The 25140-nt window shown below is 48.4% G+C and overlaps 1 protein-coding gene across 6 annotated transcripts in view; it reads right to left on the bottom strand.

Annotated features, from left to right (window-relative positions):
- The window catches only part of Arhgap39 (Rho GTPase activating protein 39), a 171141-nt gene that overhangs the window by 4414 nt on the left and 141587 nt on the right, over positions 1-25140 (bottom strand). For 5 of the 6 annotated variants that reach the window (XM_087182914.1, XM_004837666.4, XM_087182919.1 and 2 more), the window contains exons 4-7: positions 17973-18056; positions 10635-11994; positions 8804-9365; positions 1873-1965 (exon numbers count right to left, since the gene is read on the bottom strand). In XM_087182914.1, the coding sequence (XP_087039040.1) occupies positions 1873-1965; positions 8804-9365; positions 10635-11994; positions 17973-18056 (2099 nt within the window). The remainder of the gene's footprint in view (positions 1-1872; positions 1966-8803; positions 9366-10634; positions 11995-17972; positions 18057-25140) is intronic. The other variant, XM_004837667.4, reaches the window with a different exon arrangement.

Genomic DNA, 25140 nt, shown 5'->3' with positions numbered 1-25140 from the left:
CGAGAGAGCTTGGACTCCAGTTCAAAAAACAAATGTCTTACTCCATGAAAATTTTTTTAGTTATAAAATGGTTGTCATTGTATCTGTTAAGGAGATTCTTTAATTAAAAAAACCAACAAAAACCAAACTTTTCATAAATGTTAAAGTCCTGGACACAGCTGCAAGTCCCTGGAGACCCACAGACCTGGCAGAAGGTCTTTATTCCAAACTCAGCCTGCTCCAGATGGTGCCAGAACTTTCCACCATAGGACACTCTGCCCTGCTGGACAGGTCTAAGGCTCTCTTGTTTTGGAAAATGTATGGTGCATATAGAGGAACCTGGGTCACAGCCTGCCATTCAGAGCACAGAGGGGGCAAGCTTTGAAGTGCTTCTTCATGGCTCTTCAGTGGCTGGAACACAGTCACTCCAGGAAGGAGCTGAGCTGCTGCTTCCTGTCCCTGGAGAAGACACGCCCTCACTGGGCACACATGGCCACCCCTGGGGGCCAACGCTCAGGCCTTCAGCCTATACCTACAGGAGTAAGACAGTATCCTGGGGCTACAGTCTCTTGGGTGGTGGTGGGGCACAAGAAACCTTTGTGCCTGTTTCTTCCTTGTGGGATGGGGACAGAGACACCTGTCTCATGGGTAAGCTGGGAGCCTGATACCTGTGAGTGTTTAGCAGACCAGCTGCTGGCATCACAGCTGTTGGGAGGAGCAAGGACTGAGCTAAGGCCACATGTGACCCAGGGCCTAGGAAGCTTGGGTGACTTCTGCTCTGTTGAATAAAGTGAAAAAAGCAGTGCCTGGGGCCAGCCCAGGAAAAAGTCACTTGTGTGAGATGCTCTGCTGTGGCCTGCTCCTTGCTCCTTACCTGACTATGGACGGCAAAGCCTTGCTAGCTCTACCTAGGGCCATGTCCCTGCTACAGCAACAAGATTTATCGACAGCTGGTGTCTGTCTAGCTCCTGGGCAGCAGTGGTTAGCTCAGGCAGGAGCTCAGAGCTCTTTCCACTGTTCCAGAGTGATCTGAGGATGCCCGTGGCCTGGAACCTCACCCTGGACTGCAGGTGCCCTGGCACAAACCTACTGAAGGCAGTTCTAAGAGGCTGCTGGATAAGACCAAGGGCCCAGCTCTGCAGATGCCAACCTGGCCTCCTGTTGGCCCAAGAGTTTGTTCGAAGCAGGCCTCATCTGTAGAAAGCTCCTTGTTCTTGCTCTAGGTCCCCATGGGCAGTAATCAGTCAGAGAGCGTTTTCCAGAGGGGAGCAGAGCAAGAGCAGGAAGAAGGGGTTCCAGACAGGCCAATGTGAGTCCTGCATGGTGGATGTAGCTCTGAACAGAGGAGGTGCAGGAGGACCAGAGCTGCTGCAGGGGAGCTGGTCAGTGGGAACCACTGGGCAGGCTGATCCTGAGCTAGGGCCCAGGCAAAGAGCAGGAAAGATGCTGGTGGAGAGTGGAAAGATCCCAGACTTCACGTGGCCTTGCTGGGGGCCCACTATGAAGAGGGGAGATTCCCTGCTGACTTTTGAATAACAGACTTAGCTCCCTGGTTGCAGGACAGGGCCATGGAGACCCTTGCCATAGGGTGCCCTGACATCCATGAGGTTCAGCTCAAGCCCTGACACTCACCTGTGGGTGCCTCTTGGACTTGGGCAGCTGGTCCTTATGTCCCCTGACAACTGAGAACTCAAGAAACATGTTGGGAACTGCTCTGGGTAACCCCAAGAAAGGCAGAGTGTCCTGTCAGCCACCAGGGCCTCCAGGTTTAGGAGGTCCCAGGTCTGAGGTTAGTGCCCCTCCCCGGCCCCGAAGTGGTTAGAGAAGAGGCCAGGCGGCCGTGGCGGGAGAGCAGAATGGTACAGAGGCAGCGCCAGGCTGCAGAGGCCCTACCATCCAGCTCTTCAACATAAGGCTTGGGTTTCTTTCTCAATTTGGACTTCTTCTTAGTGTTCCTTTCCAGGAGCTCTTTTATGTGCTGTGTCACTGGAGAGCAAATAGAACCATGAGGACCAACCATGAGAGCACGTGCCAGGAGCCAAAGCCTATGTGATTTCCACACTTGGTGGAGGAGGCCCCTGGCCCTGCAGGAGCCGTCCCCACCCAGCAGGGGACTGAGCATGTCTGCGGTGCGCGTGGGTGGGAGTGTGCACACGCAGGGCTGCGTGAGGTGCCAGGGCTCTTCCAGCATGTTATGCCCAGAAGCCCAGATCCTTCACTGGGCCACAGCTGGGTGCCTCCTGTGCTGCATGCACATTGCTTCCTGCAGTTGCCAGTGACCTTGGTCATCAGGCAAAGGTCACACCTATCCAGTTTCTAGACTGTGACTTTTCTTTCCCCTTTCCATTTTGTGCACTCTGGAAGCAAGTCATACATAAGGAGAGCCAGGGTTATGGATATTTGTTGTGCTTTGAGTTATAATCCAATGTCACATTTTGTCCCAGCCCCATCATCTCCCTATCCTCCCTCCCTGCTTCCTTACATCTGCCCATGTATCTTTTTTATTTTTTATTTATTTATTTTTTGGTACCAGGCATCGTCGAACTTGGGACCTTGCACTTGCAAGGCAGGCACCAGAACCACTGCGGTAAATCCCTGGCTCCCCCACTCCCTGTAGCTTTTTGTTCTTGTTGAGATAAGGTCTCCCTATGTAGTTCAGGCTGGCCTTGAACTCACTATGTAGCCCATGCTGGCCTCAAACTAGTGGTGATCCTCCTGCCTCAGCCTCCTGAGTGCTGGGATTACAGGCTTGTACCACCACGTGTGGCTCTCTTCCTCCTAAAGCCACCCACTTTCCCAAGAACTGTGCATCCTTGTAATGAAAAACAGTATTTAAGATCTAAGATCTAGGTGTTAGGTGTGCTTGTTGCTACTGGGAAATCCCTGCTTCTAGGACTTCTCACCTGACAAAGCAAGGAAATATGTGTCTCTTAACACCTGCCTATACACACATCTATAAATATTTCTGTATGTACCCACTATATCTATATTAACCCAAATATGAATTTATTCTGATGCCTCCAACTTTAATCCATTACCACAGTGATCGTTCTAGCTCCCACTCCTTGGCTGTCTGGGGTTTGTCTCCGTGTGTGTGTGTGTGTGTGTACTGTCTGGGTGTGTACTGTCTGGGGTTTGTCTCCGTGTGTGTGTGTCTGTCTGTCTGTCTCTCTCTCTCTCTCCCCAACCCCACTGTTGGGAATTGAACCTGGGACCTCATGTGCTTTATCACTGAACTACACTCTCAGTCCCTCATTCTCTTAACAATGACCTTAGAGATTACATTTTGATGAAGTCCAACTTATCAATTATCAATGTTTTTCTTTTATAGAGTGCTTTTGGTATTATATAAAAATTTTTGCCTAACTCAAGCAAAGATTTACACTTATTAGAAGTTTTAGGATTTATATTTTGGTTTAAGACTACGTTTTATTTAATTTTTGCATATAGTGTGAAGTAAAGGCTGAATTTTTTTTCACAGTTGCGAAGTTTTATTAGAGGTAGGAAAAGAGGCTCTGCAGAGAAAGTTTGGGCCAAGTAAAAGTAGAAAAAGAAGTACACTCTATAATGTGAGGGTGGACCACATGCAAGAGAGAACACAGTGGACTATCTTTGTTTGTTTTGCGACAGGGTCTCTCTAAGTAGTTCAGGCTGGCCTGGAATTCACTATGTAGCTGACCTCAAGCTCAAGGTAATCCTCCTGCCTCAGCCTGCAGAGTGCTGGATTATAGGTATGCCATAAGGCCCGGCCTTAAAATTTATCTTTTTTTGCCTTTGTATACCCAGATGTCCCAGCACCACTCAGGAAGACTGCCCTTTCTCTGCAGAACTGCCCTTGCACCTCTGGAAAACTGCCCCATACTCTTGTGGGTCTATTTCTGGGGTCTGTGTCTTGCTCCACAGATCAATGTCTACCTTTATGCCAATATCACACTCTCTTGATTGCTATAACTCTGCTCTTCCTTAAAAAAGGAGTTTTGGCTATTTTAGGTCCTTTATATTTCCTATGAATCTTAGAATCAGCCTGTCACTTTCCAAAAATTTGAAAAAAAGCAAAGTATTAAGATTTTGATTATGGGGCCGGGGATTTAGCTGAGTGGTTCCGGCGCCTGCCTTGAAAGCGCAAGGTCCCGAGTTCAATCCCCGGTACCAAAAAAAAAGACTTTGATTATGATTGAATTTATAAATCAGTTTAGAAAGAAATGACTTTTTTTTTTGGAGACAGGGTCTAGCTATGTAGTTCATGCTGTCCTTAAACTCACTATGTAGCACTGGCTGACCTTGAACTCACGGCAACCTTCCTGCCTTAGGTTCCTAAGTGCTGGAATTATAAGTGTGAGCCACTATGCCCAGCAAAATGGCATTTTAACAATATTGAATCTCTTCTCCATAAACGTGGTATGCCTCTCCATTAGGCCTTCTTTACATGCAGCAATGTTTTGTAGTTTTCAGTACAGGGGTCTTACTCATCTTTTGGCAGAGAAAGAGAGCAAGAGAGTGTGAGAGAGTACAAATGTGTATTTGTGGTACTGGGGATCCAACCTATGGGGAGTCTACCACTGAACTACATAGCAGTATTTTTTTTTTTTTTTGAGACAGGGTCTTGCTAAATTGCCTAGGCTGACCTTGAACTTATAATATTCCTGCCTCAGCCTTCCAAATATCTGGAATTACAAGTGTGTAAGGCCCAGCAGTATTCAGTCTTCTACCACTAAGTATGATATCAGCATATATGTAAGTATTTTAATTGTTGTAAAATAGGCATTTAATTATTCTAGAAGTACAATTCAATGGCACTAACCACTTTATAATATTGTGGAAATGCCACCACTATCTACAAAACCATTTCATCTTCCCAAACTAAAATTCTGTACTCACTGAGCAATAATTCTCTATCCTCACCTCCTCTGAGCCTTCTGACTCTATGAATTTGCCTATTCTAGATAGTTCATATAAGTAGAATCATGCAGTTTTTGTCCTTTTCTGTTTGGCTTCTGCTAGCATGTTTTCATGGTTCATCCATGTTGTAGTATGTGTCAGAACTTCATTCTTTTTATGGTGAATAACAGCCCATTGTATGGACCCATCACGCTTTGTTTATCCATTCATTTGCTGATGGACATTTGGGTTATTTTCACCTTTTGAATATTATAAATAATGCTGCTATGAAGATGGTATACAAGTGTCAGTTTGAAACCTGCTTTCAAGTCTTTTTGGGTATTGCACGTTTTGCTTTTTTGCAGTAATGGGGATTACTGAGACAGGGCCTTGATAAGTTGACCAGGTTGGCCTCAAACTTGTGATCTTCGTGTTTCAGCCTCCTGAGTAGCTGAGATCACAGGTATATGTCACTGCCCAGCTTGCTTTGTTTCTGACTTTGGACCAATCCTTTTGTTTTCAGCTCCTGAGGCCTTCCTTTACCCACTGTTAGAAGATGCTGGCTCTCTTTATTTCTGAGCTTTTAAGGGTTTGCTGCCTGCTTCAGCTTCTCAGCTTTCTTACTCTCTGCTTAGTATCTACCTTTCCTCATCTGCCAAGTCAGGTTCCTGTCACTTACCCATGTGTTCTCTGGCTTTCCAAACAGTTGTTTTCCCTTTTTCATTTGCTTCATCTTTGTGGCTGTTTATTTTCTTTTTGAGGCACTGGGGATTAAACCTAGAGCCTCCACACTGAGCCGCATCCCCAGGCCTATTTATTTTGTGACAAATTGTCCCTAAGTCACTAGGTTGCCTAGGTTGAGTTGGAACTTGCAATCTTCCTGCCTCAGCCTCCTGGGATGCTGGGATTACAGGTGTGTACTACTATGTCTGGCTTTTTAACCATTTTTAAGTGTACAGTTCAGTAACATTAAATACATTCCCATTATTGTGCAAATATCACCACTATCTCCAGAAGTTTTTCACCTTCCCAAATTGAAGCTCTCTTCTCATTAAACACTAATTCCTGGGGCTGGGGATTTAGCTCAGTGGCACCATGTCTGCCTCCAAAGTGCAAGGTCCTGAGTTTGATCCCGGTACTGAAAAAACCCCCCCACCCCCCACCCCACTAATTCCTTCAGCCCCATTCCCCAACCCTTGGCACCACCATTCCACTCTTGTCTCCATGACCTGACAACTAAGGATGCCATGGAAGTGGAATCACAATCTTTATCCTTCTGGAACTGGCTTCTTCCATTTGGCATGATGTCCTCAAGGTCCATCCATGTTTGTAGCATGTACAGCATAATTTCCTTTCTTCTAAAGGGTTTATAAAAATCCACTGCTTCATAATAATCCACTTCTGTATATGCCACGTTTTGTTTATCCATTCATATGTCAATGGACACTGGGTTGTTTCTGCCTTCCAGCTACAATGAAAATGCTGCCTTGAACGTGGGTTAACAAGTGTCTGTTGGGGTCCTTATTTGAATTCTTTTGTGCATAGACCCAGAAGTGGAACTAATGATCACATAGTAATTCTATTTTTAATTATTTGAGGAACTGCTATACTGTTTTCCTTGTGTGTGTGTGTATGTGTGTGTTGTTGTTGTTGTTTTGGTCTTTTAGAAACTCCTTCACTGTTTTCTTAGAGTTCAAGGCAGAGTCACAGCAAATGCAGTACTCGTGTCATTTTTAACTGGCGGCTGGGAAGTCTTGGTGAGAGTGAAGGGCTTGGGCATCAGCGAAGCCTATCAGGCCTACACCTTCCACAGGACTCGTCTAGAAGTGCTCCTTCCTGCAACCTCTTGTGTCCAGTGCCAAGCATCCCTCAAGGTCTGAGAAAACCGATTTGAGGGCCATCCTGGGGGACAACTAGAAGATAACTGGTGGTACTGGTCACAAAGGAGCCAGCATTCGAGACCTAGGTTAAGCTGGTGTCACCTCATAGTATTTCCTTTCTGGGGTGGTGACCACACAGTGGAAGTCACGCACACATGCTGGTGGACCAATCAGTCAAAGGCTCATGAGGCTGCAGCAGGCAATTTACAGTGATGTACCAAGCACAGGAGCCAGGCTTAGCTCCGCCCTTCACACTTCCTGGGCAGATGCTGTCCCTCTCAGCTGTGGTTTCCTTTATGTGAAGGGTTGTGTGGCCAGCCAGTTATCCTCTAGAGAACAGACTACATCTTTCTAGGATGGCAAGATCTGTCTTCCTGACCAGCACCATGTTCTGGACAGGGCTACTTGCACGTGAAAGGCACCACTGCCCAGGGACAGTGAGCTGCTGGAGGGAGCCTCAGGCCTGTTGAAGAAAGGATGGCTATCCTGTGTGTATCTCTCCTCTGGACCCAGGGCCAAGCAGAACCTCAGACATGTAAAACTAGGATTAGATCCTGGGGCTAGGGATGGGGTTCTGACTGGATGCAGGGACCATCTTTCTGGTGGGACCAAACAGAACTGCAGCTCCTGCTACAGCCCATGACATTCTGAGATCTCACAGGCCTCACATGGGGGCCTTAAAGCTGCAGCTCCCAGGCTGATCCCACTTCTCTCCTAGGAGCAAGCCAGAACCTTGTGGAGATGAGATGCTTGGAGATACACACAGACCTCTGTGTCCCTGCACAGGGTGTGAGCCAAAACTCCCCCAAGAACCCAGCTGGTGGAACAGTCCAGCTGCACACTTGCTGGTCAGTGACCCACACACTGTCACCTCACTCTTCACGCCTCACATTTTTACTCAGCACATTCTCTGGTGCCTACGGTGGGCTGTGTGCTCTGTGAGCAGCAAAGACATATTTCCATAGCCTCCAGCTCAACGGGCATTCAAAGACTCTTTGGAAGAGGCCAAGGAGGTATCTATGAAACCAACTGGGAGGCGGCCCCCAGGACTCCACCTGCTCCTGAAGACCAAGCACAGGGCCCTTGCTCTGTCCTCAGCACAGGCTCTGCATTTGCTGGGATCTGTGTTGAAAACTACACTGCGTAGATTCTGAAATTTCCCAAGTGGCTGAGGTACTGGATGGTACCTGTACCTAGCAACTGTCCTTAGGAACCTGCCAATGCCCTGCAACCTGGCCACCTTGTCTCTGTGCATACTGGCCCCACACTTGGGCCATGGAAAGGCCTTGATGGCCCTGGCCAGGCTGTTTGTGTAGAAGCAAAGCTGCAACAGCCAGGGCTAACTCCCATGCCCTGTGGAGAGTATGAGCTGACAGACATGTGCATGCTACATGAGTGTGGCTATGTCCTGTCAATGCTTATGGCTATGGAGTAGAGGATGTGGCCTTGCTCTGTGGCCACTCTGCCCAGCTCAGGGTGCAGGCTGGCCACCTGGGTGCTGCCTGGCTGAGCAGGCCAGGGTATCACCCCTAGGGCCTTGCACATGGCCTCAGGTGGCCATCAGCAAGTGGTGATCTGTGCTGGCCCCACCTTCCAACCCAAGGGAGCTTGCTCTGGCCCAGAGGCCAGCTGGTCTCCTTATACTCACATATGAGAAGCCCACGGGTTGGGCTTTGGCCTCACATGCTGGTACTCATGCTTCTCACTGCTCAGGCCTTCGGGCAGGACCCCACTAAGAACTGATGGCCTGAGCCTTATGGGCCAGTTCCCCCTAGGCTGTACAATGACAGTCAAGTACCACAAGTGCACAGGGCCTGACCACACCTGCCCTTGTCAAAGAGGACAACCAACCATGGTGGGGCTGGAGCAGAGTGGATACCTCAAGCAGAGAACAAGGCCATGTGCCCTGGTCTGTGCCAGGAAAGACTTGGCCTTGGGGCCCAGGTGGGGCTTCCTGGGGCAGGGATCTAGGATATGTGTGTATCTGCTTGGAGGGGCATTCCTGTATGGGGCTGGGCTGATGGGGCTGCTGGTGAATAGGCCTGGCCCCCACCTCAGAGCCTTACCTTTGGTGTCATTGACGGGGTCCATGTGGCGGTAGATGTAGCCCTCCAGGTAGGAATGGAACTTGGGTGTGGGTGGGAAGAAGGCCAGGCAGATGGCCATAAGCTCCCAGCCACGGGCCAGGCTCTCGAGGCGGAAGTTCTCAGTGGTTTGGCGGCACAGCTGGATGTAGAGCTCATCCCGAAGGCCTTGCATGCTCCAGCCCTTGGTGGCAATCTCCAGAGCCACGTGCAGAGGGTCAGCCTTGGCCCGCCGGTCACCCATGTACATCTGAATCAGCTTGAAGATCTCACAAGCCTCCTTCTTCACATGTCGGTCGCTGGTCACAATCATGGGCTTCTTGATGGACTCGCTGCTCCAGGCTAGCATGTTGGCGATGGACACTTTCCGTCGGAAGAGGCCCTGGGTGTGCTTGTTGAAATGCTTGGAGGCCCAGTTTTCAATGTCTGTTTCTGAGGACGGCTTACGTAGTGTGAAGGTGGGGAAGACACAGCTGGAGCTGGGCACTGCGTTGCGATTCTGCCGGCTGCTCTCAAACTGGGCACAGGCACCGAGGTCCTCAGACTGGGAAGGACAAACTGGGCTATGCCATCAGGGTGCAGGTGCCCTGCCTCACTCCCCACATGGTGGCTAAGTGACAGCCACAGGAAAGGACTCAGATAACCCAGGTGAAGGTAGGAAAGACAGGGCAACCCCGTGGGGGTGTCTGGCTTGTTCTGCTGTCGTTCTTTTTTATGTTTTTGGTACCAGGGATCAAACTCAGGACCTTGCACTTGAAAGGCAGGCTCAGTGCCACTGAGCTAAATCCCCAGTCCTCTGCTGTCTTTTTAAAGAAGTGCTAACACCCAGCTTCCATGGCAAGGCCTCCCCCATCATCCCTATCCCTGCATGACCCAGTACTGGCCCTAGTGCCTGTCTTCTCCACTGCTCTCAGATATTCCCATGGGCCCTGCTCCTGCCAGGGGTGGCTTTTCCCCTGTTCATTCTGTTTCCCACAGCTGCCTCTTAGGTCTACCCCATCCTCCCACATTTAGCAGCAGAGGGCAAAAACCTTGACGAGAAGCAGCTCTGAGTTTTCCCTGGAAAATCTCTATGGCTACTCAGAAGGCCAGGATGCTGCTGCCCAGGCGTCACTTGCCATGCCACTTCCAGGAGGCCTTTGGCTTTCACTGCCTCTGCAGGCCCTGGGACCAATGGGCAGACATCAGGCCACCCTCAGTGGTGGCTCTGTAGCTGCTGTGAATGGATTAGGAAGGGGCTAGGAAGTGACAACCAGACTATAAAACCTGAATCCTGGGGGCCTGGTGGTCTCCAGTAGGGAGGACCTAATGATACTTTTTTTGGTACTGGGGATCAAACTCGGGACCTTGTGCTCGCGAGGCAGGCGGCAGAACCACTGAGCTAAATCCCCAGCCCATCTAATGATATTGATGCTCAGACACTGAGCAGTTGGACAGAGGTGCAGGTGGGGCCTGTACTCCTGGCACCACATGGAGGACGTGTCAGGCTGGATCTGGGCATTGGCTCTGGCAGTGATTGTAACATGGGGAACCAAGTGGCTGCTGCCTCCTAGCAGCTCTTCCTGCCCAAAGTGGGTTTGTGGGGAGCAGCTCTGAGAGCCACCACAGAGTGCCTGATGCCTGCCTGCTGGGTCCTCAGGACATAGCTTTCGCTCCCAGATGGTCCATGGTCAAGGAAGCCCTATGAGGTTGTACCCTCACTGCCTGTGGTGTCTGAAACACTCTCATGTTGCAGATCCCAGACACATGGGCTCTCTGCTGACCCCAGGCTCTTGGGGGCCCTCTGCCCTGTCCATCCCACCATGCGCCTCACCTGGGAGGGGTGGAGGTAAGGCTCCGGGGAGGCCAGGTTAGTCTGCACAGAGACGCTCTTCTCCAGCAGGACCTGGGGGAAGCCCAGCTTCTCAAAGGTGCCCCGCTTCCAGTGCTTGCTCTCCTGCTGGGCCAGTGCCTCATCCTCGCTGAAGGCACGCACCACAGGCCCTGGCATGGGCAGTGGCACAGCACCATCGCTCTCGTAGCCTGAGCCATCCTGCTGGGAGTCCCAGCTGCCCCTCTGCTTCATGTGGAAGTGGACCTGCTGCGCCTCCCAAGCCAGCCGTGCCTGTGCCAGGAAGGGCTCAGCTGCACCCCGTGCAGCATCTGCCTCAGCCTCTGCACGCTTCACCTGGGCAAGGCTGGGCCCGCATGGGGAGTGCTCCTCGGCCAGGGGCTGCTCGCTCATCAGGTCCCCTGGGCCATCAGCAGAGGTACTGGGGGCTTGGCACAGAGAGGGCTTTCTGCTCTTCCTCTTGCGTGTGCCTGGGGAGTAGCCTGTCGAGGACATGGTGTCCTGTTGGCTGGACCAGGACATGGCATCCTCCTGGGCCTGTGGCAGTGGTGTGGGCAGCTGGCTGTGTCGTGGCTCAGGCCCCTCCATGGTGCTGTAGTCTCCAGACAGGATTCCCAGGCGCTGGTCCCTCAGCAGGCAGGGGCTCGGCTGCAGGGAGTAGGAGCCACCACCTGGGTTGGGTGCATATTTGTGCCGGGGCCCAGAGCGCAGCTTGGGGCTGGAGCCTGCCTGTTCCACATACACTAGCTGGCGGACATACTCCTTGCCTGCAGGGCTGTACTCCAGGCTCAGGAAGCGCTCAGGGCACCTTTGCTTGGTGCGCACCAGCTGCTGGCAGGGTGAAGCAGGGGCCTGCTTGGTGGTGGGCAGGAATGGGCGGGGCTTTCGGCCTGGTGACCTCTGCGGGGAGCCAGCCTGGTAGGGGCCACTGACCTCGAACTGCATGTCCATGGGGGGCTCATCATAGATGGGAGCCTGGTACTCAACAGGTGGCTCCTCATAGAGTGGAGGCTCATAGCCATAGCGTGGGGAGGAGGGCTGTGAGTCACTGGAGGCCTTCCGGGACTGTGCAAGCATCGGGGAGCAGCTCCCAGGGAGCTCAGCTCTCCTCAGGAAAGGTGAGGGCCGCCTCTCTGGGAAGAAGACAGTGCCGTCTGCATCAGAGGTGAATGTCTGCAGGTTGGGTGAGTGCTGGCTGCCAGAGGGTCTGCGGGGGCGGCCCCCAGGCTGGCCTTCCAGTGGGTAGCCATTTCCCTGAGGGGCAAGGAAGCTGGGCTCTCGGTCAGGGACCTTGATGAGCATGCGCTCCTTGGTGCCAGAGTTCCACCGGAGGGAGGACGTCCTGTGTGGGGGAGCAGGTGGCAGTTACTGGCAGAGGTGAGTCCAGCCCCACTACTTAGTCTGGGGGTTCCCACTGTCATCCTTGGAACCACCTGTGCCCTTCCCCTAAGCCTAACCCAAAGTCCTCCAATTCTCCAGCACAAGGCAGAGCTGCTGCTGTGCCTGTGAAGAGCACCCTGCCCAGGGCCCTTGAGGGGGCCAACTGTTAAAAGCCCCAGGTAGGTGAATACAGGATGACACCGTACCAGCATTTCAGGGCCCCATTTTTCAACGGGAGGCTCCTAGGAGTCTTCCCTTACCCTTTCCCCTCCACAGCCACTCCTTTTACCGGGACACAGAACAAACCTTTTTTCAAGCCGCTTAGGTGCACATTAGGCCCCCTGGGAATGACACGGTCCAAATTCCTCACCTAGTGGTGGGTCACATTGAACACTTGGCCTTTTCTGAGCCTCCCTTGCTCATGGACCCCTCGGGTGGCATGGCCAGGCAGGTATATGGACATAGCACTCACCATACTCTGCTTGCTATAACTGGGACCAGACCCAGGATAGTCCAGGGAGAGGCAGGGCTGTCTGCTCTCTTCACCAGGCTACTACCTAGGTGTGGGTCTCTAGTTAGGATTTCTTCTGTGGGTCAACATCTTCTACGATTTTTGGAAAATTCCTGGATATTACCTTTTCAAATATTACATTTATCCCTTTCCCTCTTTCTTGGGCATTCAATCACAATCACATTCACTATGCATGCCATAGTTTTCATGCTATGTTGTGTATTTTCCATTCCTGACTTTACAATAGTTATTTTCCTCTGATCTACCTTTCCATTTATCAATTCTCTGCTTGGCTTTGTTTAATCTAATTTTAAGCCCCTTTAGGCTGCTGTAACACAATAACACAGACTAAGTGGCTTAGAAACAACAAAAATTTATTTTCCACAGCACTGGAGGCTGGAAGTCCAAGGTCTAGGTACTGACAGAGTCAGTGTCTGATGGGGGTCACTTTCTGGCTCATAGATGGTGCCTGGCTGCTGCATCCTCATGTGGTCAAAGACCAAACTCTCTCAGGCCTCTTTTTATAAGGACAGTAACCTCATTTATTACCTCCATGAATCCCTTGATATGCCTACATGGCCTGATCACCTCACAAAGACCCACCTACCACTCAAATTGTCCCTTGGAGATTAGGATTTCAATATATGAATTTGTGGGAGAACACAGTCACCTTAGCACCATTTGAGTTCTTGTTTTCTGTCACTGTATTTTTCAGTTCTAGAATATGTATGTGTTTCAATTGCCACTTATTTTTTAATTTTGTTTTGGTTTTTTGAGACAGGGTCTTACTATGTAGTTCAGGTTGGTTTTGAACGTACTATATAACCAAGGCTGGCCTCAAACTCACAGTGAACTCCCATGTTCTAGGGTTACAGGTGTACACCACCACACCTGGCTCAATTGGCATTTAATGTTTTGCACATATGGACCATTTTTATTGAAGTTGGTTTTTGGTAACACTGAAGTTTAGGTTATGGGTCTGTTTCTGTTTTTGACCAATTCTGGTATTTCAGATTGAAATTTTTTTTTTAAGACAGGGTCTCACTATGTGGTTCAGGCTGGCTTGAATTCGCTATGTAGCAGAGTAGCCACAAACTTAAAGCAATCCTCCTGCCTTAGCCTCCCAAGTACAGGCATGCGCTACCATGGCCAGGTTGAAATTCTGGTCCTTATATATGAAAACTGTAAAGGTAATTTGAACTCTAGGTTTATTTTGTTTCTGGTAGGCAGTCAAGAAGGCAGATTCTGTCCTGACTTAGGACAGAATGACCTGGTGAGCCTACTCATGGATACCCTCAGGCTTGGGAGTCCAGAAGAAAGTGTGGCTGTTGAGGTGTTGGGGTCTGCTGCTGGGGGAAAGACAACACACACAGGCTGAGCTGTCTCCAGCCTCACCGTGTGGCACATCTCTGACAGCTTTTGGTTGATTCTGTGAATTGTGTCTGGCTTTCCCCCTGTCCTGGGTGAGGGGTGGTCAAAGTGCTGCAGAGGTCAGCTTGGGTGTGTGCCTGATACTGGGCCTTTCTGGACCAGGTTACAAACCCTTTCACCTGGGGGCAGGTGAGCTGGGCTGGCCCTGTTTGTGAGAGGTGAGGATCGGGCAAGGGCAGGGCAGTCTTGGGGTTTCTGCTCCTGGTTGCCAGAGGTGGGGACAAGTGTCAGAAGAAGCAAGGGAAGGAGAAAGGCCTGCTGGTTGAGAAAAATGCTCCGTCCTAGGTACAGGAGTTAGTTCTATCCAGTTAGGGCAGACATGGGAGAGGATGATGTGCTTAAAAACAACTGAAATTTCTCATAGTGCTGGAGGCTGGAAGTCCAAGGTGGATACTGTGGGCCTGGCGTCTGCCAAGCAGGTGGCTCCTGCCAGCTGATGGGGCACAACAGCACATGACTGTCCAAAGCTGGGAACCCGTATGGAGTCTTGAGGATCAGAGCAGGCCTGAGGGCTTTATAAGGACCTAGTCACAGGCTCCACATTACAGTGGGGCCCCCCTTGGATATGCAAACAGATGAAGCAGCAGTCCAGTGAGGACCACCCCACAGTGTTCAGCACATCTTCTGGCCTGAAGGTCTACTTCATCCAGTCCCACCTACATCTAGGCAGTTCCAAACCACCTGGGCCTCCTGGGCCCCACCACTGTGCCTCTGTAGTCCCTGGCCTCCTATCAGTTCCCAGGCCTTGCCCACTGGGCTTTTCATCCATGGCCCCTGGTGCAGTACTCTTGGGATGTGCCCAACCTTCCCAGTTGCCCTGGAGCCTCCTCCTGTGCCCAGCTCCTCCCCATCTTGCTGTAGCAGGTGAACTGTGGCCCCTCCCTTCTCACATCCTCCCAACTTCTAGCAACAATTCTACAGTGTGTAGGCACCAGGGTGGAGACCCCCATTTCTGCATAACATAGTTTGAACAATGAAGGTACATAGGGCAGAGGAGCCACTGCCATGAAAAGCCAGGGAAGACCAAAGGCTCCTTCTGCTTAGGGTCCCCAGACATTTATTCCTTCTAGAGGCTACTTCAGGGGAAGAACTGAGAGCATTACACAAAACCAAAGCCACAAGGGCCGGGGATTTAGCTCAGTGGTCCCGCTGCCTGCCTCGCAAGTACCAGGTCCCAAGTTCGATCCTCAGTACCAAAAAACCAAAAAACCAAAGCCAGAAACAAAACCAAAGCTGGACATGCTTCCCTGCTGCCAGCTTCAGGGAAGTGACTGCCCTGGGCATGGACACCAAGAAGGGGTGAAGGAGGGAACAGCAATGGTGGCTCCCTGACAGTCACCCAGGCATAACACACCAAACACAGCTGCACTCACACAAACAAGAACCTGCACATCTAAAGACAGCACGACTGTCCTGCCTTCACCCAGCCTGTGGGTGTGTACGGTGCCTGCATGGGCTGTCATGGTCACCTGCCACCCCGCTCAGGCCTCTGGGTCATCCTGCACTTGCCCAGTGAGGATTCTGCATGGCATATAAGGCTGCTGCCCTGGACAGGCCTCCAAGCACTATGTGCAAGGTTGGCTTCCCACTCTCTTGTGAAAAAGCCGAGTCCAATCCAGAGGCAGCTACATGGGGCTTGGTTGAGGTCCCAGTACCGTGTCCCAGGTGCACCATTTCTGTCATTGCCAGTTGGAGCTCTTGAAGCACATGGGTGCAGGCTTCATATTTCTATTCCTTCCCTGTGGACAGAACCTCCATCTTTACTTCCTGCACATTTTGGGTAAATGTGGGTGGGTTATGGGGTGTGACCCTAGGGACTAGGCCTGGTCCCTGGCCCCTTCCCTCCTATGTTTTTCCCTGAGTTCTGCTTCCCAGCTTCAATGAAGTGAGAAGCTTTGCTTCACCATGCCTTTTTGCCATGCTGTCTGTCTTAGAGCAGCCAGCCGTAGACTGAAACCTCTGAAACCATGAGCCAAATAAATCTCTCCTTTAAATTACGGGTGTTGGGTACATGTATTTTGCCTGTGATGGGAAGGCTAATACATCCCTTGAGCTGCAGTCCTGGCTGGCACCCCACTCTGCCACAGCTCACATCAGGATATCACTGGCCCAGGGTTTTCAGTGGCCCTCTGCTTACATCACCTAGGATGACAAACTTTCTCTCTCCAGGAGCCAGGAAGATGGACGTGAACATCAAGCACTTGCCCAGCAGGTCCACAGGGGACACACAGGCCTGCTTTGGAGCACATTATCCTCTATGAGTGTGTGTCCTAGGTCTGCTCAGGAGCCTTGCAGAGGCTGCCAATCCTCAGCAGAAAGGGTCATGGAGTCCCAGGACAGGGTCTAAACACCCCTGCTCACCTGCTCCACCCTCCCTGATAAAATACAGGTCACTGGGACACAGAAGACCACCAAGGCAAGCCCCTTGCTCCTGGCACCCCTCCTGTGGACCCCCCTTATTCCAGATTTACTGGGGGCCTCTGTCCTAAGGGCTCAGTGACAGAAGCAACAATGGCAGAGAGGGGAGGAAGGGGTTCTGAGATGCCTGGCATGGAGCAGCCCCCATCAGGTCACTGTTAGCTTCAACCAGAGTGCTTTTGGGGTTACAGGAATGGCACCCAGGGCAGCATGCTGGGCACCCTCTGCCTCTGAGTGGCCCAAAGGGACCCCTCTCTGATGTATCTGCCCAGAGCACCCTGCCCTAAGCATGGTAGGGGCTGTTGGTTAACCTTCAAGTGCTGGACAAATCTAGTCAGCAGATGATCAAAACAGGCACGTGTGTGGGAGGGTGGGATCTCCAAAAAAGCGATGTGTCAGCATAGGGCTTTAAATGCAGTGAGCTGCCAAGAGGGATGAAATGTATGGTGGGAGCAGTAGCCACAGAAAGTGGCATGAGGGCTTCTGTAGGGACCACACTTGTCAGCCTGCATGGCTTCATGGGGCTGAGGGCAGCTGAGCACCAGAAAGGCCTGGGGCAAGGTCTGTCACCAGTCACCCACTCCCATGACAACAGAAAGGCAGAGGAACCTCTTCATCCCAGCTGAGACCTATAACTGTGAGGATTCCTGTTTCCCTGAAGGCTCTACAGGTGATGATGATGACAATGTGGGTGCTGCAAGTGAGCCAGGACCTTGATTTTGGGGAATGATGGCTCCCAAAGATGGCAGGATTTTGGCAGTACTCAGCCAACAAAGTCTAGGTGGGGCATATCCATTATGAAGGTTGCAGCTCCTTGGGGAGCCCCAGGCCTGAGGGACTGGAGCGGAACTCTGATTCATCACAGCAAGGTCGATCCTCCACCATAAATGCATTCAGGGCACAAGGACCACATGCCGGTACCAGACCTGTGTCATTAAGGAGGAAGCAAAGCCCAAGAAGCTTCGGAAACTGCCACACCGTGGGCCAAAGTGGGGTGCAGACTCCCTTCTAAACCCCTGGTGTTCGACAAATGCAGTCTCAGGGAAAAAAATCCAACTGTCTGAGGCCACAGCTCCTTAGGTCTTCCAGCCCATTCCGGCACAAACACTGTTCCAGGTGTTCTACCATGGGGATCACAGACCTCCACAGACACAACACCTAGCCCCACATTCCCCACAACAAGCCAGTCACCAGGAAGAAGTCTGGCCAGGTGAGTAGTGCCCCCACTGGGTCCTGAATGGCCTCTAGGATCCTCTAGTTCTCTACTAAATGACCCAGGGCCCAGTGGACAAAGCCCACCCTCACTCCTAGGTCTAACAAGATCTCTCAGTTGGGCCTGGTGATTGCTACAATGTTTGTTGCCAACGCTGCCTAGGGCAGACCAAGGGCTGCCCTCAGATGGGCAGGATCAAGTTGTACCTCTCAGTGGCCTCTGCCAGACCCCAGGCATTGGCAGCCTCCACAGCTCCTCCTGCTGCTCCCACTGCCTCCTGATGATTCCTCTTCAGTTACCTCAGCACTGGCCCACCCAGGAGCCCACCCTCCAACCAGCACCAGGGACACCAAGCTGGCAGTTCTACCTGTAGTGAAGGAGCTGGCCATCCACACTGTAATCACGGTAAACTTCACAGTCCTTCTCAAGGAGCATGCCTGGTGGGGAGGAGCTGAAACAACAGAAGACACCATGAGTGGGTGAGGTTGACCCTCCAGGCTCCTGCCCACCAAGTTGCCTCCTCCATCAATTAAGCAGGTATTTCTTCTGCACTACGCCTACCACAGTGGCCCATCTAGAGGCCAGGAGGCAGACAGGGACACCAGCCCGTCCTGGATTTCAGGACTTCAGATTACTGGAACAGAAGCCCAGTGATGGGGTTAATGAGAATCACAGCTCCAGCCAGACACAGCAGGTTGGCCTGAGGAGGACAAACAGTTAGAATGATCCTCATGGGGATAGTAACTGTCTGAGGGCCAGGGCTGGAAACACAACAAACCTCAGTGGATATATGAGAAGCGAGTGGCTGAGAATGCAATTGCTGAATGTGATCAGACTAACATCTACTTACTGTTAAAAAAGAATTCTCAGTGCTCCAGAAGTTCTCCAAATTTACTTAACCCAATCAAAAACACTCATACAAAACCCCAGGCCTTCATAATACTCAGGTGCAAAAGGTTGAACGAAGACCCACTGTAGTCAGGATAAGAATACTGACTCTCATTGCCAGTTTTGGAAGTGCTAGCCACTGCATTAAACACGAAAAGAATCAAATAAAAAGCTACTAGCAGTATGGAGACTAGTAATGTAGCCTTCACTGTGTAACTTGAGGTATCAGTGGCTTTTTTGGTTAAATTAACAGTAACTTGTTTAGGAACCAGATCACAGCACTGAGGAGCCAGACTTAGGCAGGAGGATTCCAAGTTCAAGGTCAGCCTGGGCTACATAGTGAGACCTTATTGGAAAAAAAAAATAGGCTTAAGTTAATGAGGAATATGTGGACTCTATTGAAAAAAACTATAAAGATTTATTTTAGCAAATAAAAAAGACTTGACCCAGGCATGGTGGCACACATCTGTAATCCTAACACTCTGAGAGGCTAAAGCAGGAGGTCACAGGCAGCTCAACATGGGAACTTAGCAAGATCTTGTATCAAAAATAAAAGAGGAAGGCCAGGGATTTAGCTCAGTGGTTCTGCCGCCTTCTCGAAAGTGCAAGGCCCCAAGTTCGATCCCCGGTACCAGGAAAAAAAAAAAATTAAATAAATAAAAGAGGGCAGAGAATGTAGGTCAGTGTAAAGGTCTTGGAGTCAATCCCTAGTACTTAAAAAATAAATGAATAAATAAGTTAATTAAACAAATATTACTTTGTGATGTGAAAATTAGAAGAGATTTCTTTCTTGGCATACAGCCACACTGATTTGCTCCTGTATTGTCTAAGGCTGTCACTGGACCACATAGCAGACAGAGCCAAGGAGCAGGAGACAGACCAGATGGTGTGTATCACTGCAAATAACGATACAGCAGTAGCTCACAGTGCTCATAATGTTCTGTTTTAATGATCAGAGAATATTCACAATGTGAAGTAAAGGCAAGTGGGCCCTGAATGTCTTGCACCTAAGCACAGGGGATGTGGGTTGTTGTGATACTGGGTTGGATGGAGGAACACTGAGTTCATCATTCAGTGACTCCAGCACTGTGCTGAGAATGTGCAATGACATCACCACCCATGTGTTTCACAGTGTTTCCAACTTATACAACACTTTAAGTAATTTTAAATGAAAATAGAAACTGAAATGAATCTCATTACAGCACAACTGGCAAAAGTGGACATGATCTTTTTTTTTTTTTTTTTTTTTTTGGTACTGGAGTTTGAACTCGGGTCCTTATGCTTGCAAGGCAGGCAGCGGAACCACTAAGCTAAATCCCTGGCCTGGACATGATCTTTTGAATAGAGTTCTAAAGTTGTTCACTGATGGTGAATGATTACACTGTGCCGACTGAGGAGGCAAACACTGTATGTCCAGGGACAACAAACTGGCCTAAGAGTGTTAGATGTTTGGTACAGACAGTTGCCTGGAATGCTAAGGATAGTGAGAGACACAGAACAGCCACATAACTCAGGAGTTTTCCTTGGCTCTTGTGTGATGTTACTGACACTGCTCAGTCCCAACCCGAGTGCTGGTGCTGAGTCGTCCATGAGGACGACTGTGTAGAATGTTTCAAATAAGCCAAAAGGACACTAGTTCTGTGTCACTGGAAGTAACGTGAAGTAGACCCTGCTAAGATATGTCACTGCTGATCATGGTGAGGGCACACACAAGTCAGACAAGGCTGAGCTGGATAATTCACAAAGCTTGTGAAGATATAAGACTATGGTTATCTGTGGTTATTACTCATTGTCAAGTACTTTGTGGAATATATTTGAATCTACCATGAGCTACGTAAATAGCATAAATGCTACATAAATGAACTTGTCCCTTGTCAGTTCTGTGAATTTTTTGTCAGAAATAGGAGCTGAACATCCTGACTTACCATGCAACAATTCAACAACTGCAGAGTGGTGAAATTTCATGATTTTTTTGAACTCAGAGCCAAGAATGAAATTTTCTAAGAAAAACGTTTCCATCATCACTATTAAATACTGAATGACTCTGAAAATTAATTTTTATTGCAGACTTGATGATAATGTTTCTTAATGAATTCAACCTAAAATTACATGGATAATAGCGCTTATATGCAAAAACACACGGCAAAATTCATTTCCAACCATAAGCAATGTCAAGTCCTTTACCATTTCTTGCACTGTGGAAATCAGAAGGAAAGTCCAGAGCTCATTCCACTCCACAGCAAGAGTTACTTCTCCCAAAGTCAAAACACAGTGCTAGCAGAGTCTTTCTGAACTTGATGTAAATGTAAGTACAAAGGAAATTTGTTTCAAACTTCACTTAACTGCACTTGAGGAGTGCCTCCCAAACCTTCAGTCAGATGTGATTAACCTGCAGGGTAAGGACACCCTAAAAGATAAGCATTGGGAAAGAGTCTAATAGAATTTGATAAATGCCCTCTGAGTGGTGAACGTGCTCAGGCAACTTCCTAACCACACGGAGCCAGCAGATGCTGGCCCAGGGCTGACCCAGGGTAAGTCAGTGGAAAAGGGTACCCATTATTCAAGGTGTCCCCTATATGCTCAGAGTGAGGAAAAAGACTGAACAAGATAAGCACAGTCATTAAAACTACAGAAGAGCCCCAAATCCAGAAGGAACTTCACAATGACTAAGGTGAGAAAGACAGCCAAGGAGCCAATGATGCAAGAATGGGCTCTGTAGGAGAAATGGTCAGTTAACCCAAACATGCAATGAGAAACTATGCAGGATGAAGAAAAAAAAAACCAAACAAACTCAAAACCAAAAAGCAACCAAAGACTAAAAATAAAGAAGAGGGCCGGGGATTTAGCTCAGTGGGTCCGGCACCTGCCTCAAAAACGCAAGGTTCCGAGTTTGATCCCCGGTACCAAAATAAATAAATAAATAAAATAAAAATAAATAAAAATAAGAGATAAAAAGGTAATTCCAGTGTAGGGGGGCTGAGGGACAATGTCAAATGGCCTAAGGACCTGATGAGAATCACAAACCTAGAAGTCCAAGAGGCTCCACAAGCCCCAAGCACAATTTTAGTATATGTGTTGCCAAAGCTAGCATGCCCAAAGCACAAGAATCAAGAAAAATCACATAAAGGTGGTTTGAAATCAGCAACACAGAGAAAAAAATCAGCCAGTGTAAAAAGACACATTATGTGAAGAAATATAGAGATAAGGAAAACAGATTTCTTGTCAGAAATAACGCAACCCAGAGCCAGGGATTTGGCTCAATGGTTTTGCCGCCTGCTGCGCAAGCGCAAGGACCCAAGTTCAATCCCTAGCACCAAAAAAAAAAAAAAAAAAAGAAAAAAAAAAGAGAAATAATGCAACCCAGAGGAAAATGGAGTGGGAAAATAGAAAAAACTCATCAACCTAGAATTCCAAACCCAGCAAAAATATCTTTCACAAATAAAAATGAAGCTGAATGTGGTGGTGTACACTTGTAATCCTAGAACTGAGACAGATTTTAAGTTTGAGCCTACCTTGGGCAATTTAGTGACTAAGAGAAACCCTGTGGCAAAATAGAAGATAAATGGGCCGGGGATTTATCTCAGTGGTTCCGTCGCTTGCCTTGCAAGTGCAAGGACCTGAGTTCGATCCCTGGTACCAAAAAAAAAAAAAAAAAAAGAAGAAGAAGATAAAAGGCTAGAGATGTAGCCCAATGCAAAGGCCCTGGGTTTAATCTCTATTACTGGGAGGAAACAAAGAAAAAGAAAAGAAGGTGAAATAGACTTTTTAAAAAATACAAAAGCTGAAAAAAGTCATTATCAGCAGACTTACATTTCAAAGAATGCAACACCAGGCTCTTTAAGCAGAAGACAATGGTGGTGGATGGAAATGTGGATCTACTCAAGAAGGGCACTGCAGACAGGGAACTGTGGCTAATGTAAGATAGTTCTGCTATTATTTAAGTCTCTTTAGAAGGTAACTACTTAAAGCAAAACAATGACAATGTACTGGGACATTTATAACATGTAAAAATAAAAACTATGACAGCAATAGAACAAAGGATGGAGAGCACCACAGTGGGCTCTTGTCCCACATATGAAGTAGCATAATATCACTTGAATTGTGACTGCTGTTACAAATTCTAAAACAATCACTAGGAAAATAGTAAAGATCCATAGCTAAGAACCCACTAGAATGCAATAAAGTGGAATTAAAAAATCCTCAATCAACCCAGAAGAAGACAAAGAGGTAAAAGGAACAAAGAACACTTGGAACAAATAAAAACTAAACAGTGAGATGTTTAAATTCAACCATATAAATAATCACATTAACTGTTAATGGTCTATATCCCTAAATAAAAAGGCAGAGATGGTCAGACTGAATAAAAAAGCAGGACCCAGGCCAGGTGTGATAATGCACACTTATAACCTTAGCTATTCTGGAGCCTGAGGAGGATCATGAGTTTGCATCCAGCCATCATAATAAAAATGGGCATGTGCAAGGCCTGGAGTTCAATCCCCAGATCCAAAAATAAAAACAAAAAACAAAAGCTGGTGAATTAGTTCAGTGTGAAGGCAGTGGGTTCAATCCCCAGTTTAAAAAAATAAAAGAGCCAAGGAGGCCCTATATTTAAGTAGACTTCAGAGCACAGAACAAGGGATGTTTTGTGATGATGTAAGTATCAATTCATGTGGAATTAACAATCTGAATATTTAGGCATTGACTACAAAGTTTCAGACACTTCTGAGTGTTCACATTCACCTTAGAGAGATAAAAGTGTCCACACAAAGACATACACAAATGTTCATTCCAGTTCATTTATTTGTTTTTTGAGACAGGGTCTCACTATGTAGCTCAGGCTGGCCTTGAACTCACTATGGTGCCGAAGCTGGCCTCGAACTTGTGGTGATGCTCCTGTCTCAGCCTCCCGAGTGCTGGGAGTGCTGGGATTATAGGCATGTACCACCATGCCGGGCCATACCAGTTTATTTATAACAGACAAACCTGGAAACCAGCCAAGTGCCCATCAAAAGAGCACAGTGGATTAGCTCAGTGGTTTCGCTGCCTGCTGCACAAGCGCAAGGACCCGAGTTTGATCCCTAGTACCAAAAAAAAAAAAAAAAGAGAGAGCACAGTGGAATTCTAGCAGTAGTGGAAAAAGAACTCATGATGCACACGTGGTAACATGGCAAAACAATTAAATGGAGTAAAAGATGGCAGACAAAAAGAGTATACAGCATTTGATCCCACTTAACATTCTACAAAACACAAACTAATCTCTGTGACAGGCAGGTGGATGGTCCCATGGGAACACAGGGCAGTGCAGAGGGACAAGGAAGGCAAGGAAGGGGGCCTGGGGTGATGGAAACATTGCTACTCTGACTGTGGTGTTGCTCGCAGGTGCACACATACATGGAAATGTATCAGAGCACATGCTTTAAACTTGTGTGGACAAATGCCCATCTTAGGGTTTTCCTTCCATTAGTGGTTACACTCACATGGAGCATCAGTGCAGGGCTTGGGGAGTGCTGGCCAGGAGGAGTCTCATGGTTCCTCATCTTCCTACTACTTGAATCTTGTTTGTGAACAATCTTCTTTTTGGGGGGGTGGGGTGGGTACCAGGGATCAAACTCAGGACCTTGTGTTTGTGAGGCAGGCAGAGGAACCACTGAGCTAAATCCCTGGCCCAGACACCTTATCTTTGACAAAGGAGCCAAACATCTTCATTGGAAGAAAGCCTTTTTAATAAATGGTGCTGCAAAAACTAGCTTTCTGCATGTTAAAGATTAAAACTAGACCCATATCTTTCACCATGCACTAAACCAACATAGAAATGGACCAAAGATTTAAATATTAAAACAGAAACACTAAACCTGCTAGAAGACAGAATAAGTAGAACTCTTGAAGACACTGGTGTAGGCAAAGACTTTATGAACAAAACCCTGATCACACAGGAAATATCACAAAGAATCAACAACTGGGCTCTCTTCTTATTAAAAAGCTTTTATAGGGCTGGGGATTTAGCTCAGTGGTTCTGCCACCTGCCTCGAAAGTGCAAGGATCTGAGTTTGATCCCCAGTACCAAAAAAAAAAAAGTTTTTGCACAGAAAAATAAACTACCAACAGAGTGAAGAGATAACCCACAGTATGGAAAAAAAATTTTGCTAGCTGTTCCTCAGATAAAGGACTAATATCTAGAATATATAAGGAACCTCCCCCCAAAGTCAGAGCCCCCAAATTAAAGACCCAATCTAAAAATGGGCATCTGAAATGAATAAACACTTCCCAAATGAAGAAGTAGAAATGGCAAATAAATGTATGAAAAAATGTTCAACATCCTTGGTCATTCGAGAGATGAAAGTTAAAGCAATGCTGATATTATTCTATTTCATCCCAGAAAGAATGGCTACTACCACAAAATCAACCAATAACAAATGCCGGTGGGGCTGTGGGGAAAAAGGAACCCTTCTCCACTGTTGATGGTAGTATAGACTGGTGTAACCACTGTGGAAATCAGTGTGGAGATCCCTCAAAAAACTAAAACTAGAGGTTCATTTGACCCAGCTATTCCCCTTCTTGTATCTTTTTGAAAGAATTAAAAGCATCACACCACAGTGATATATGCACACCCATGTTTATAGCAGCACAGTCTGTAATAGCTAAATCTT

This window comes from Heterocephalus glaber, unplaced genomic scaffold, assembly GCF_053883595.1.
Source record: "Heterocephalus glaber isolate CG9 unplaced genomic scaffold, H.glaber_assembly_v1.0 deba00000281, whole genome shotgun sequence".
NCBI lineage: Eukaryota > Metazoa > Chordata > Mammalia > Rodentia > Bathyergidae > Heterocephalus > Heterocephalus glaber.
The sequence above is the reverse complement of the archived record's forward strand: the minus strand, read 5'-3'. Positions and strand labels throughout refer to the sequence as shown.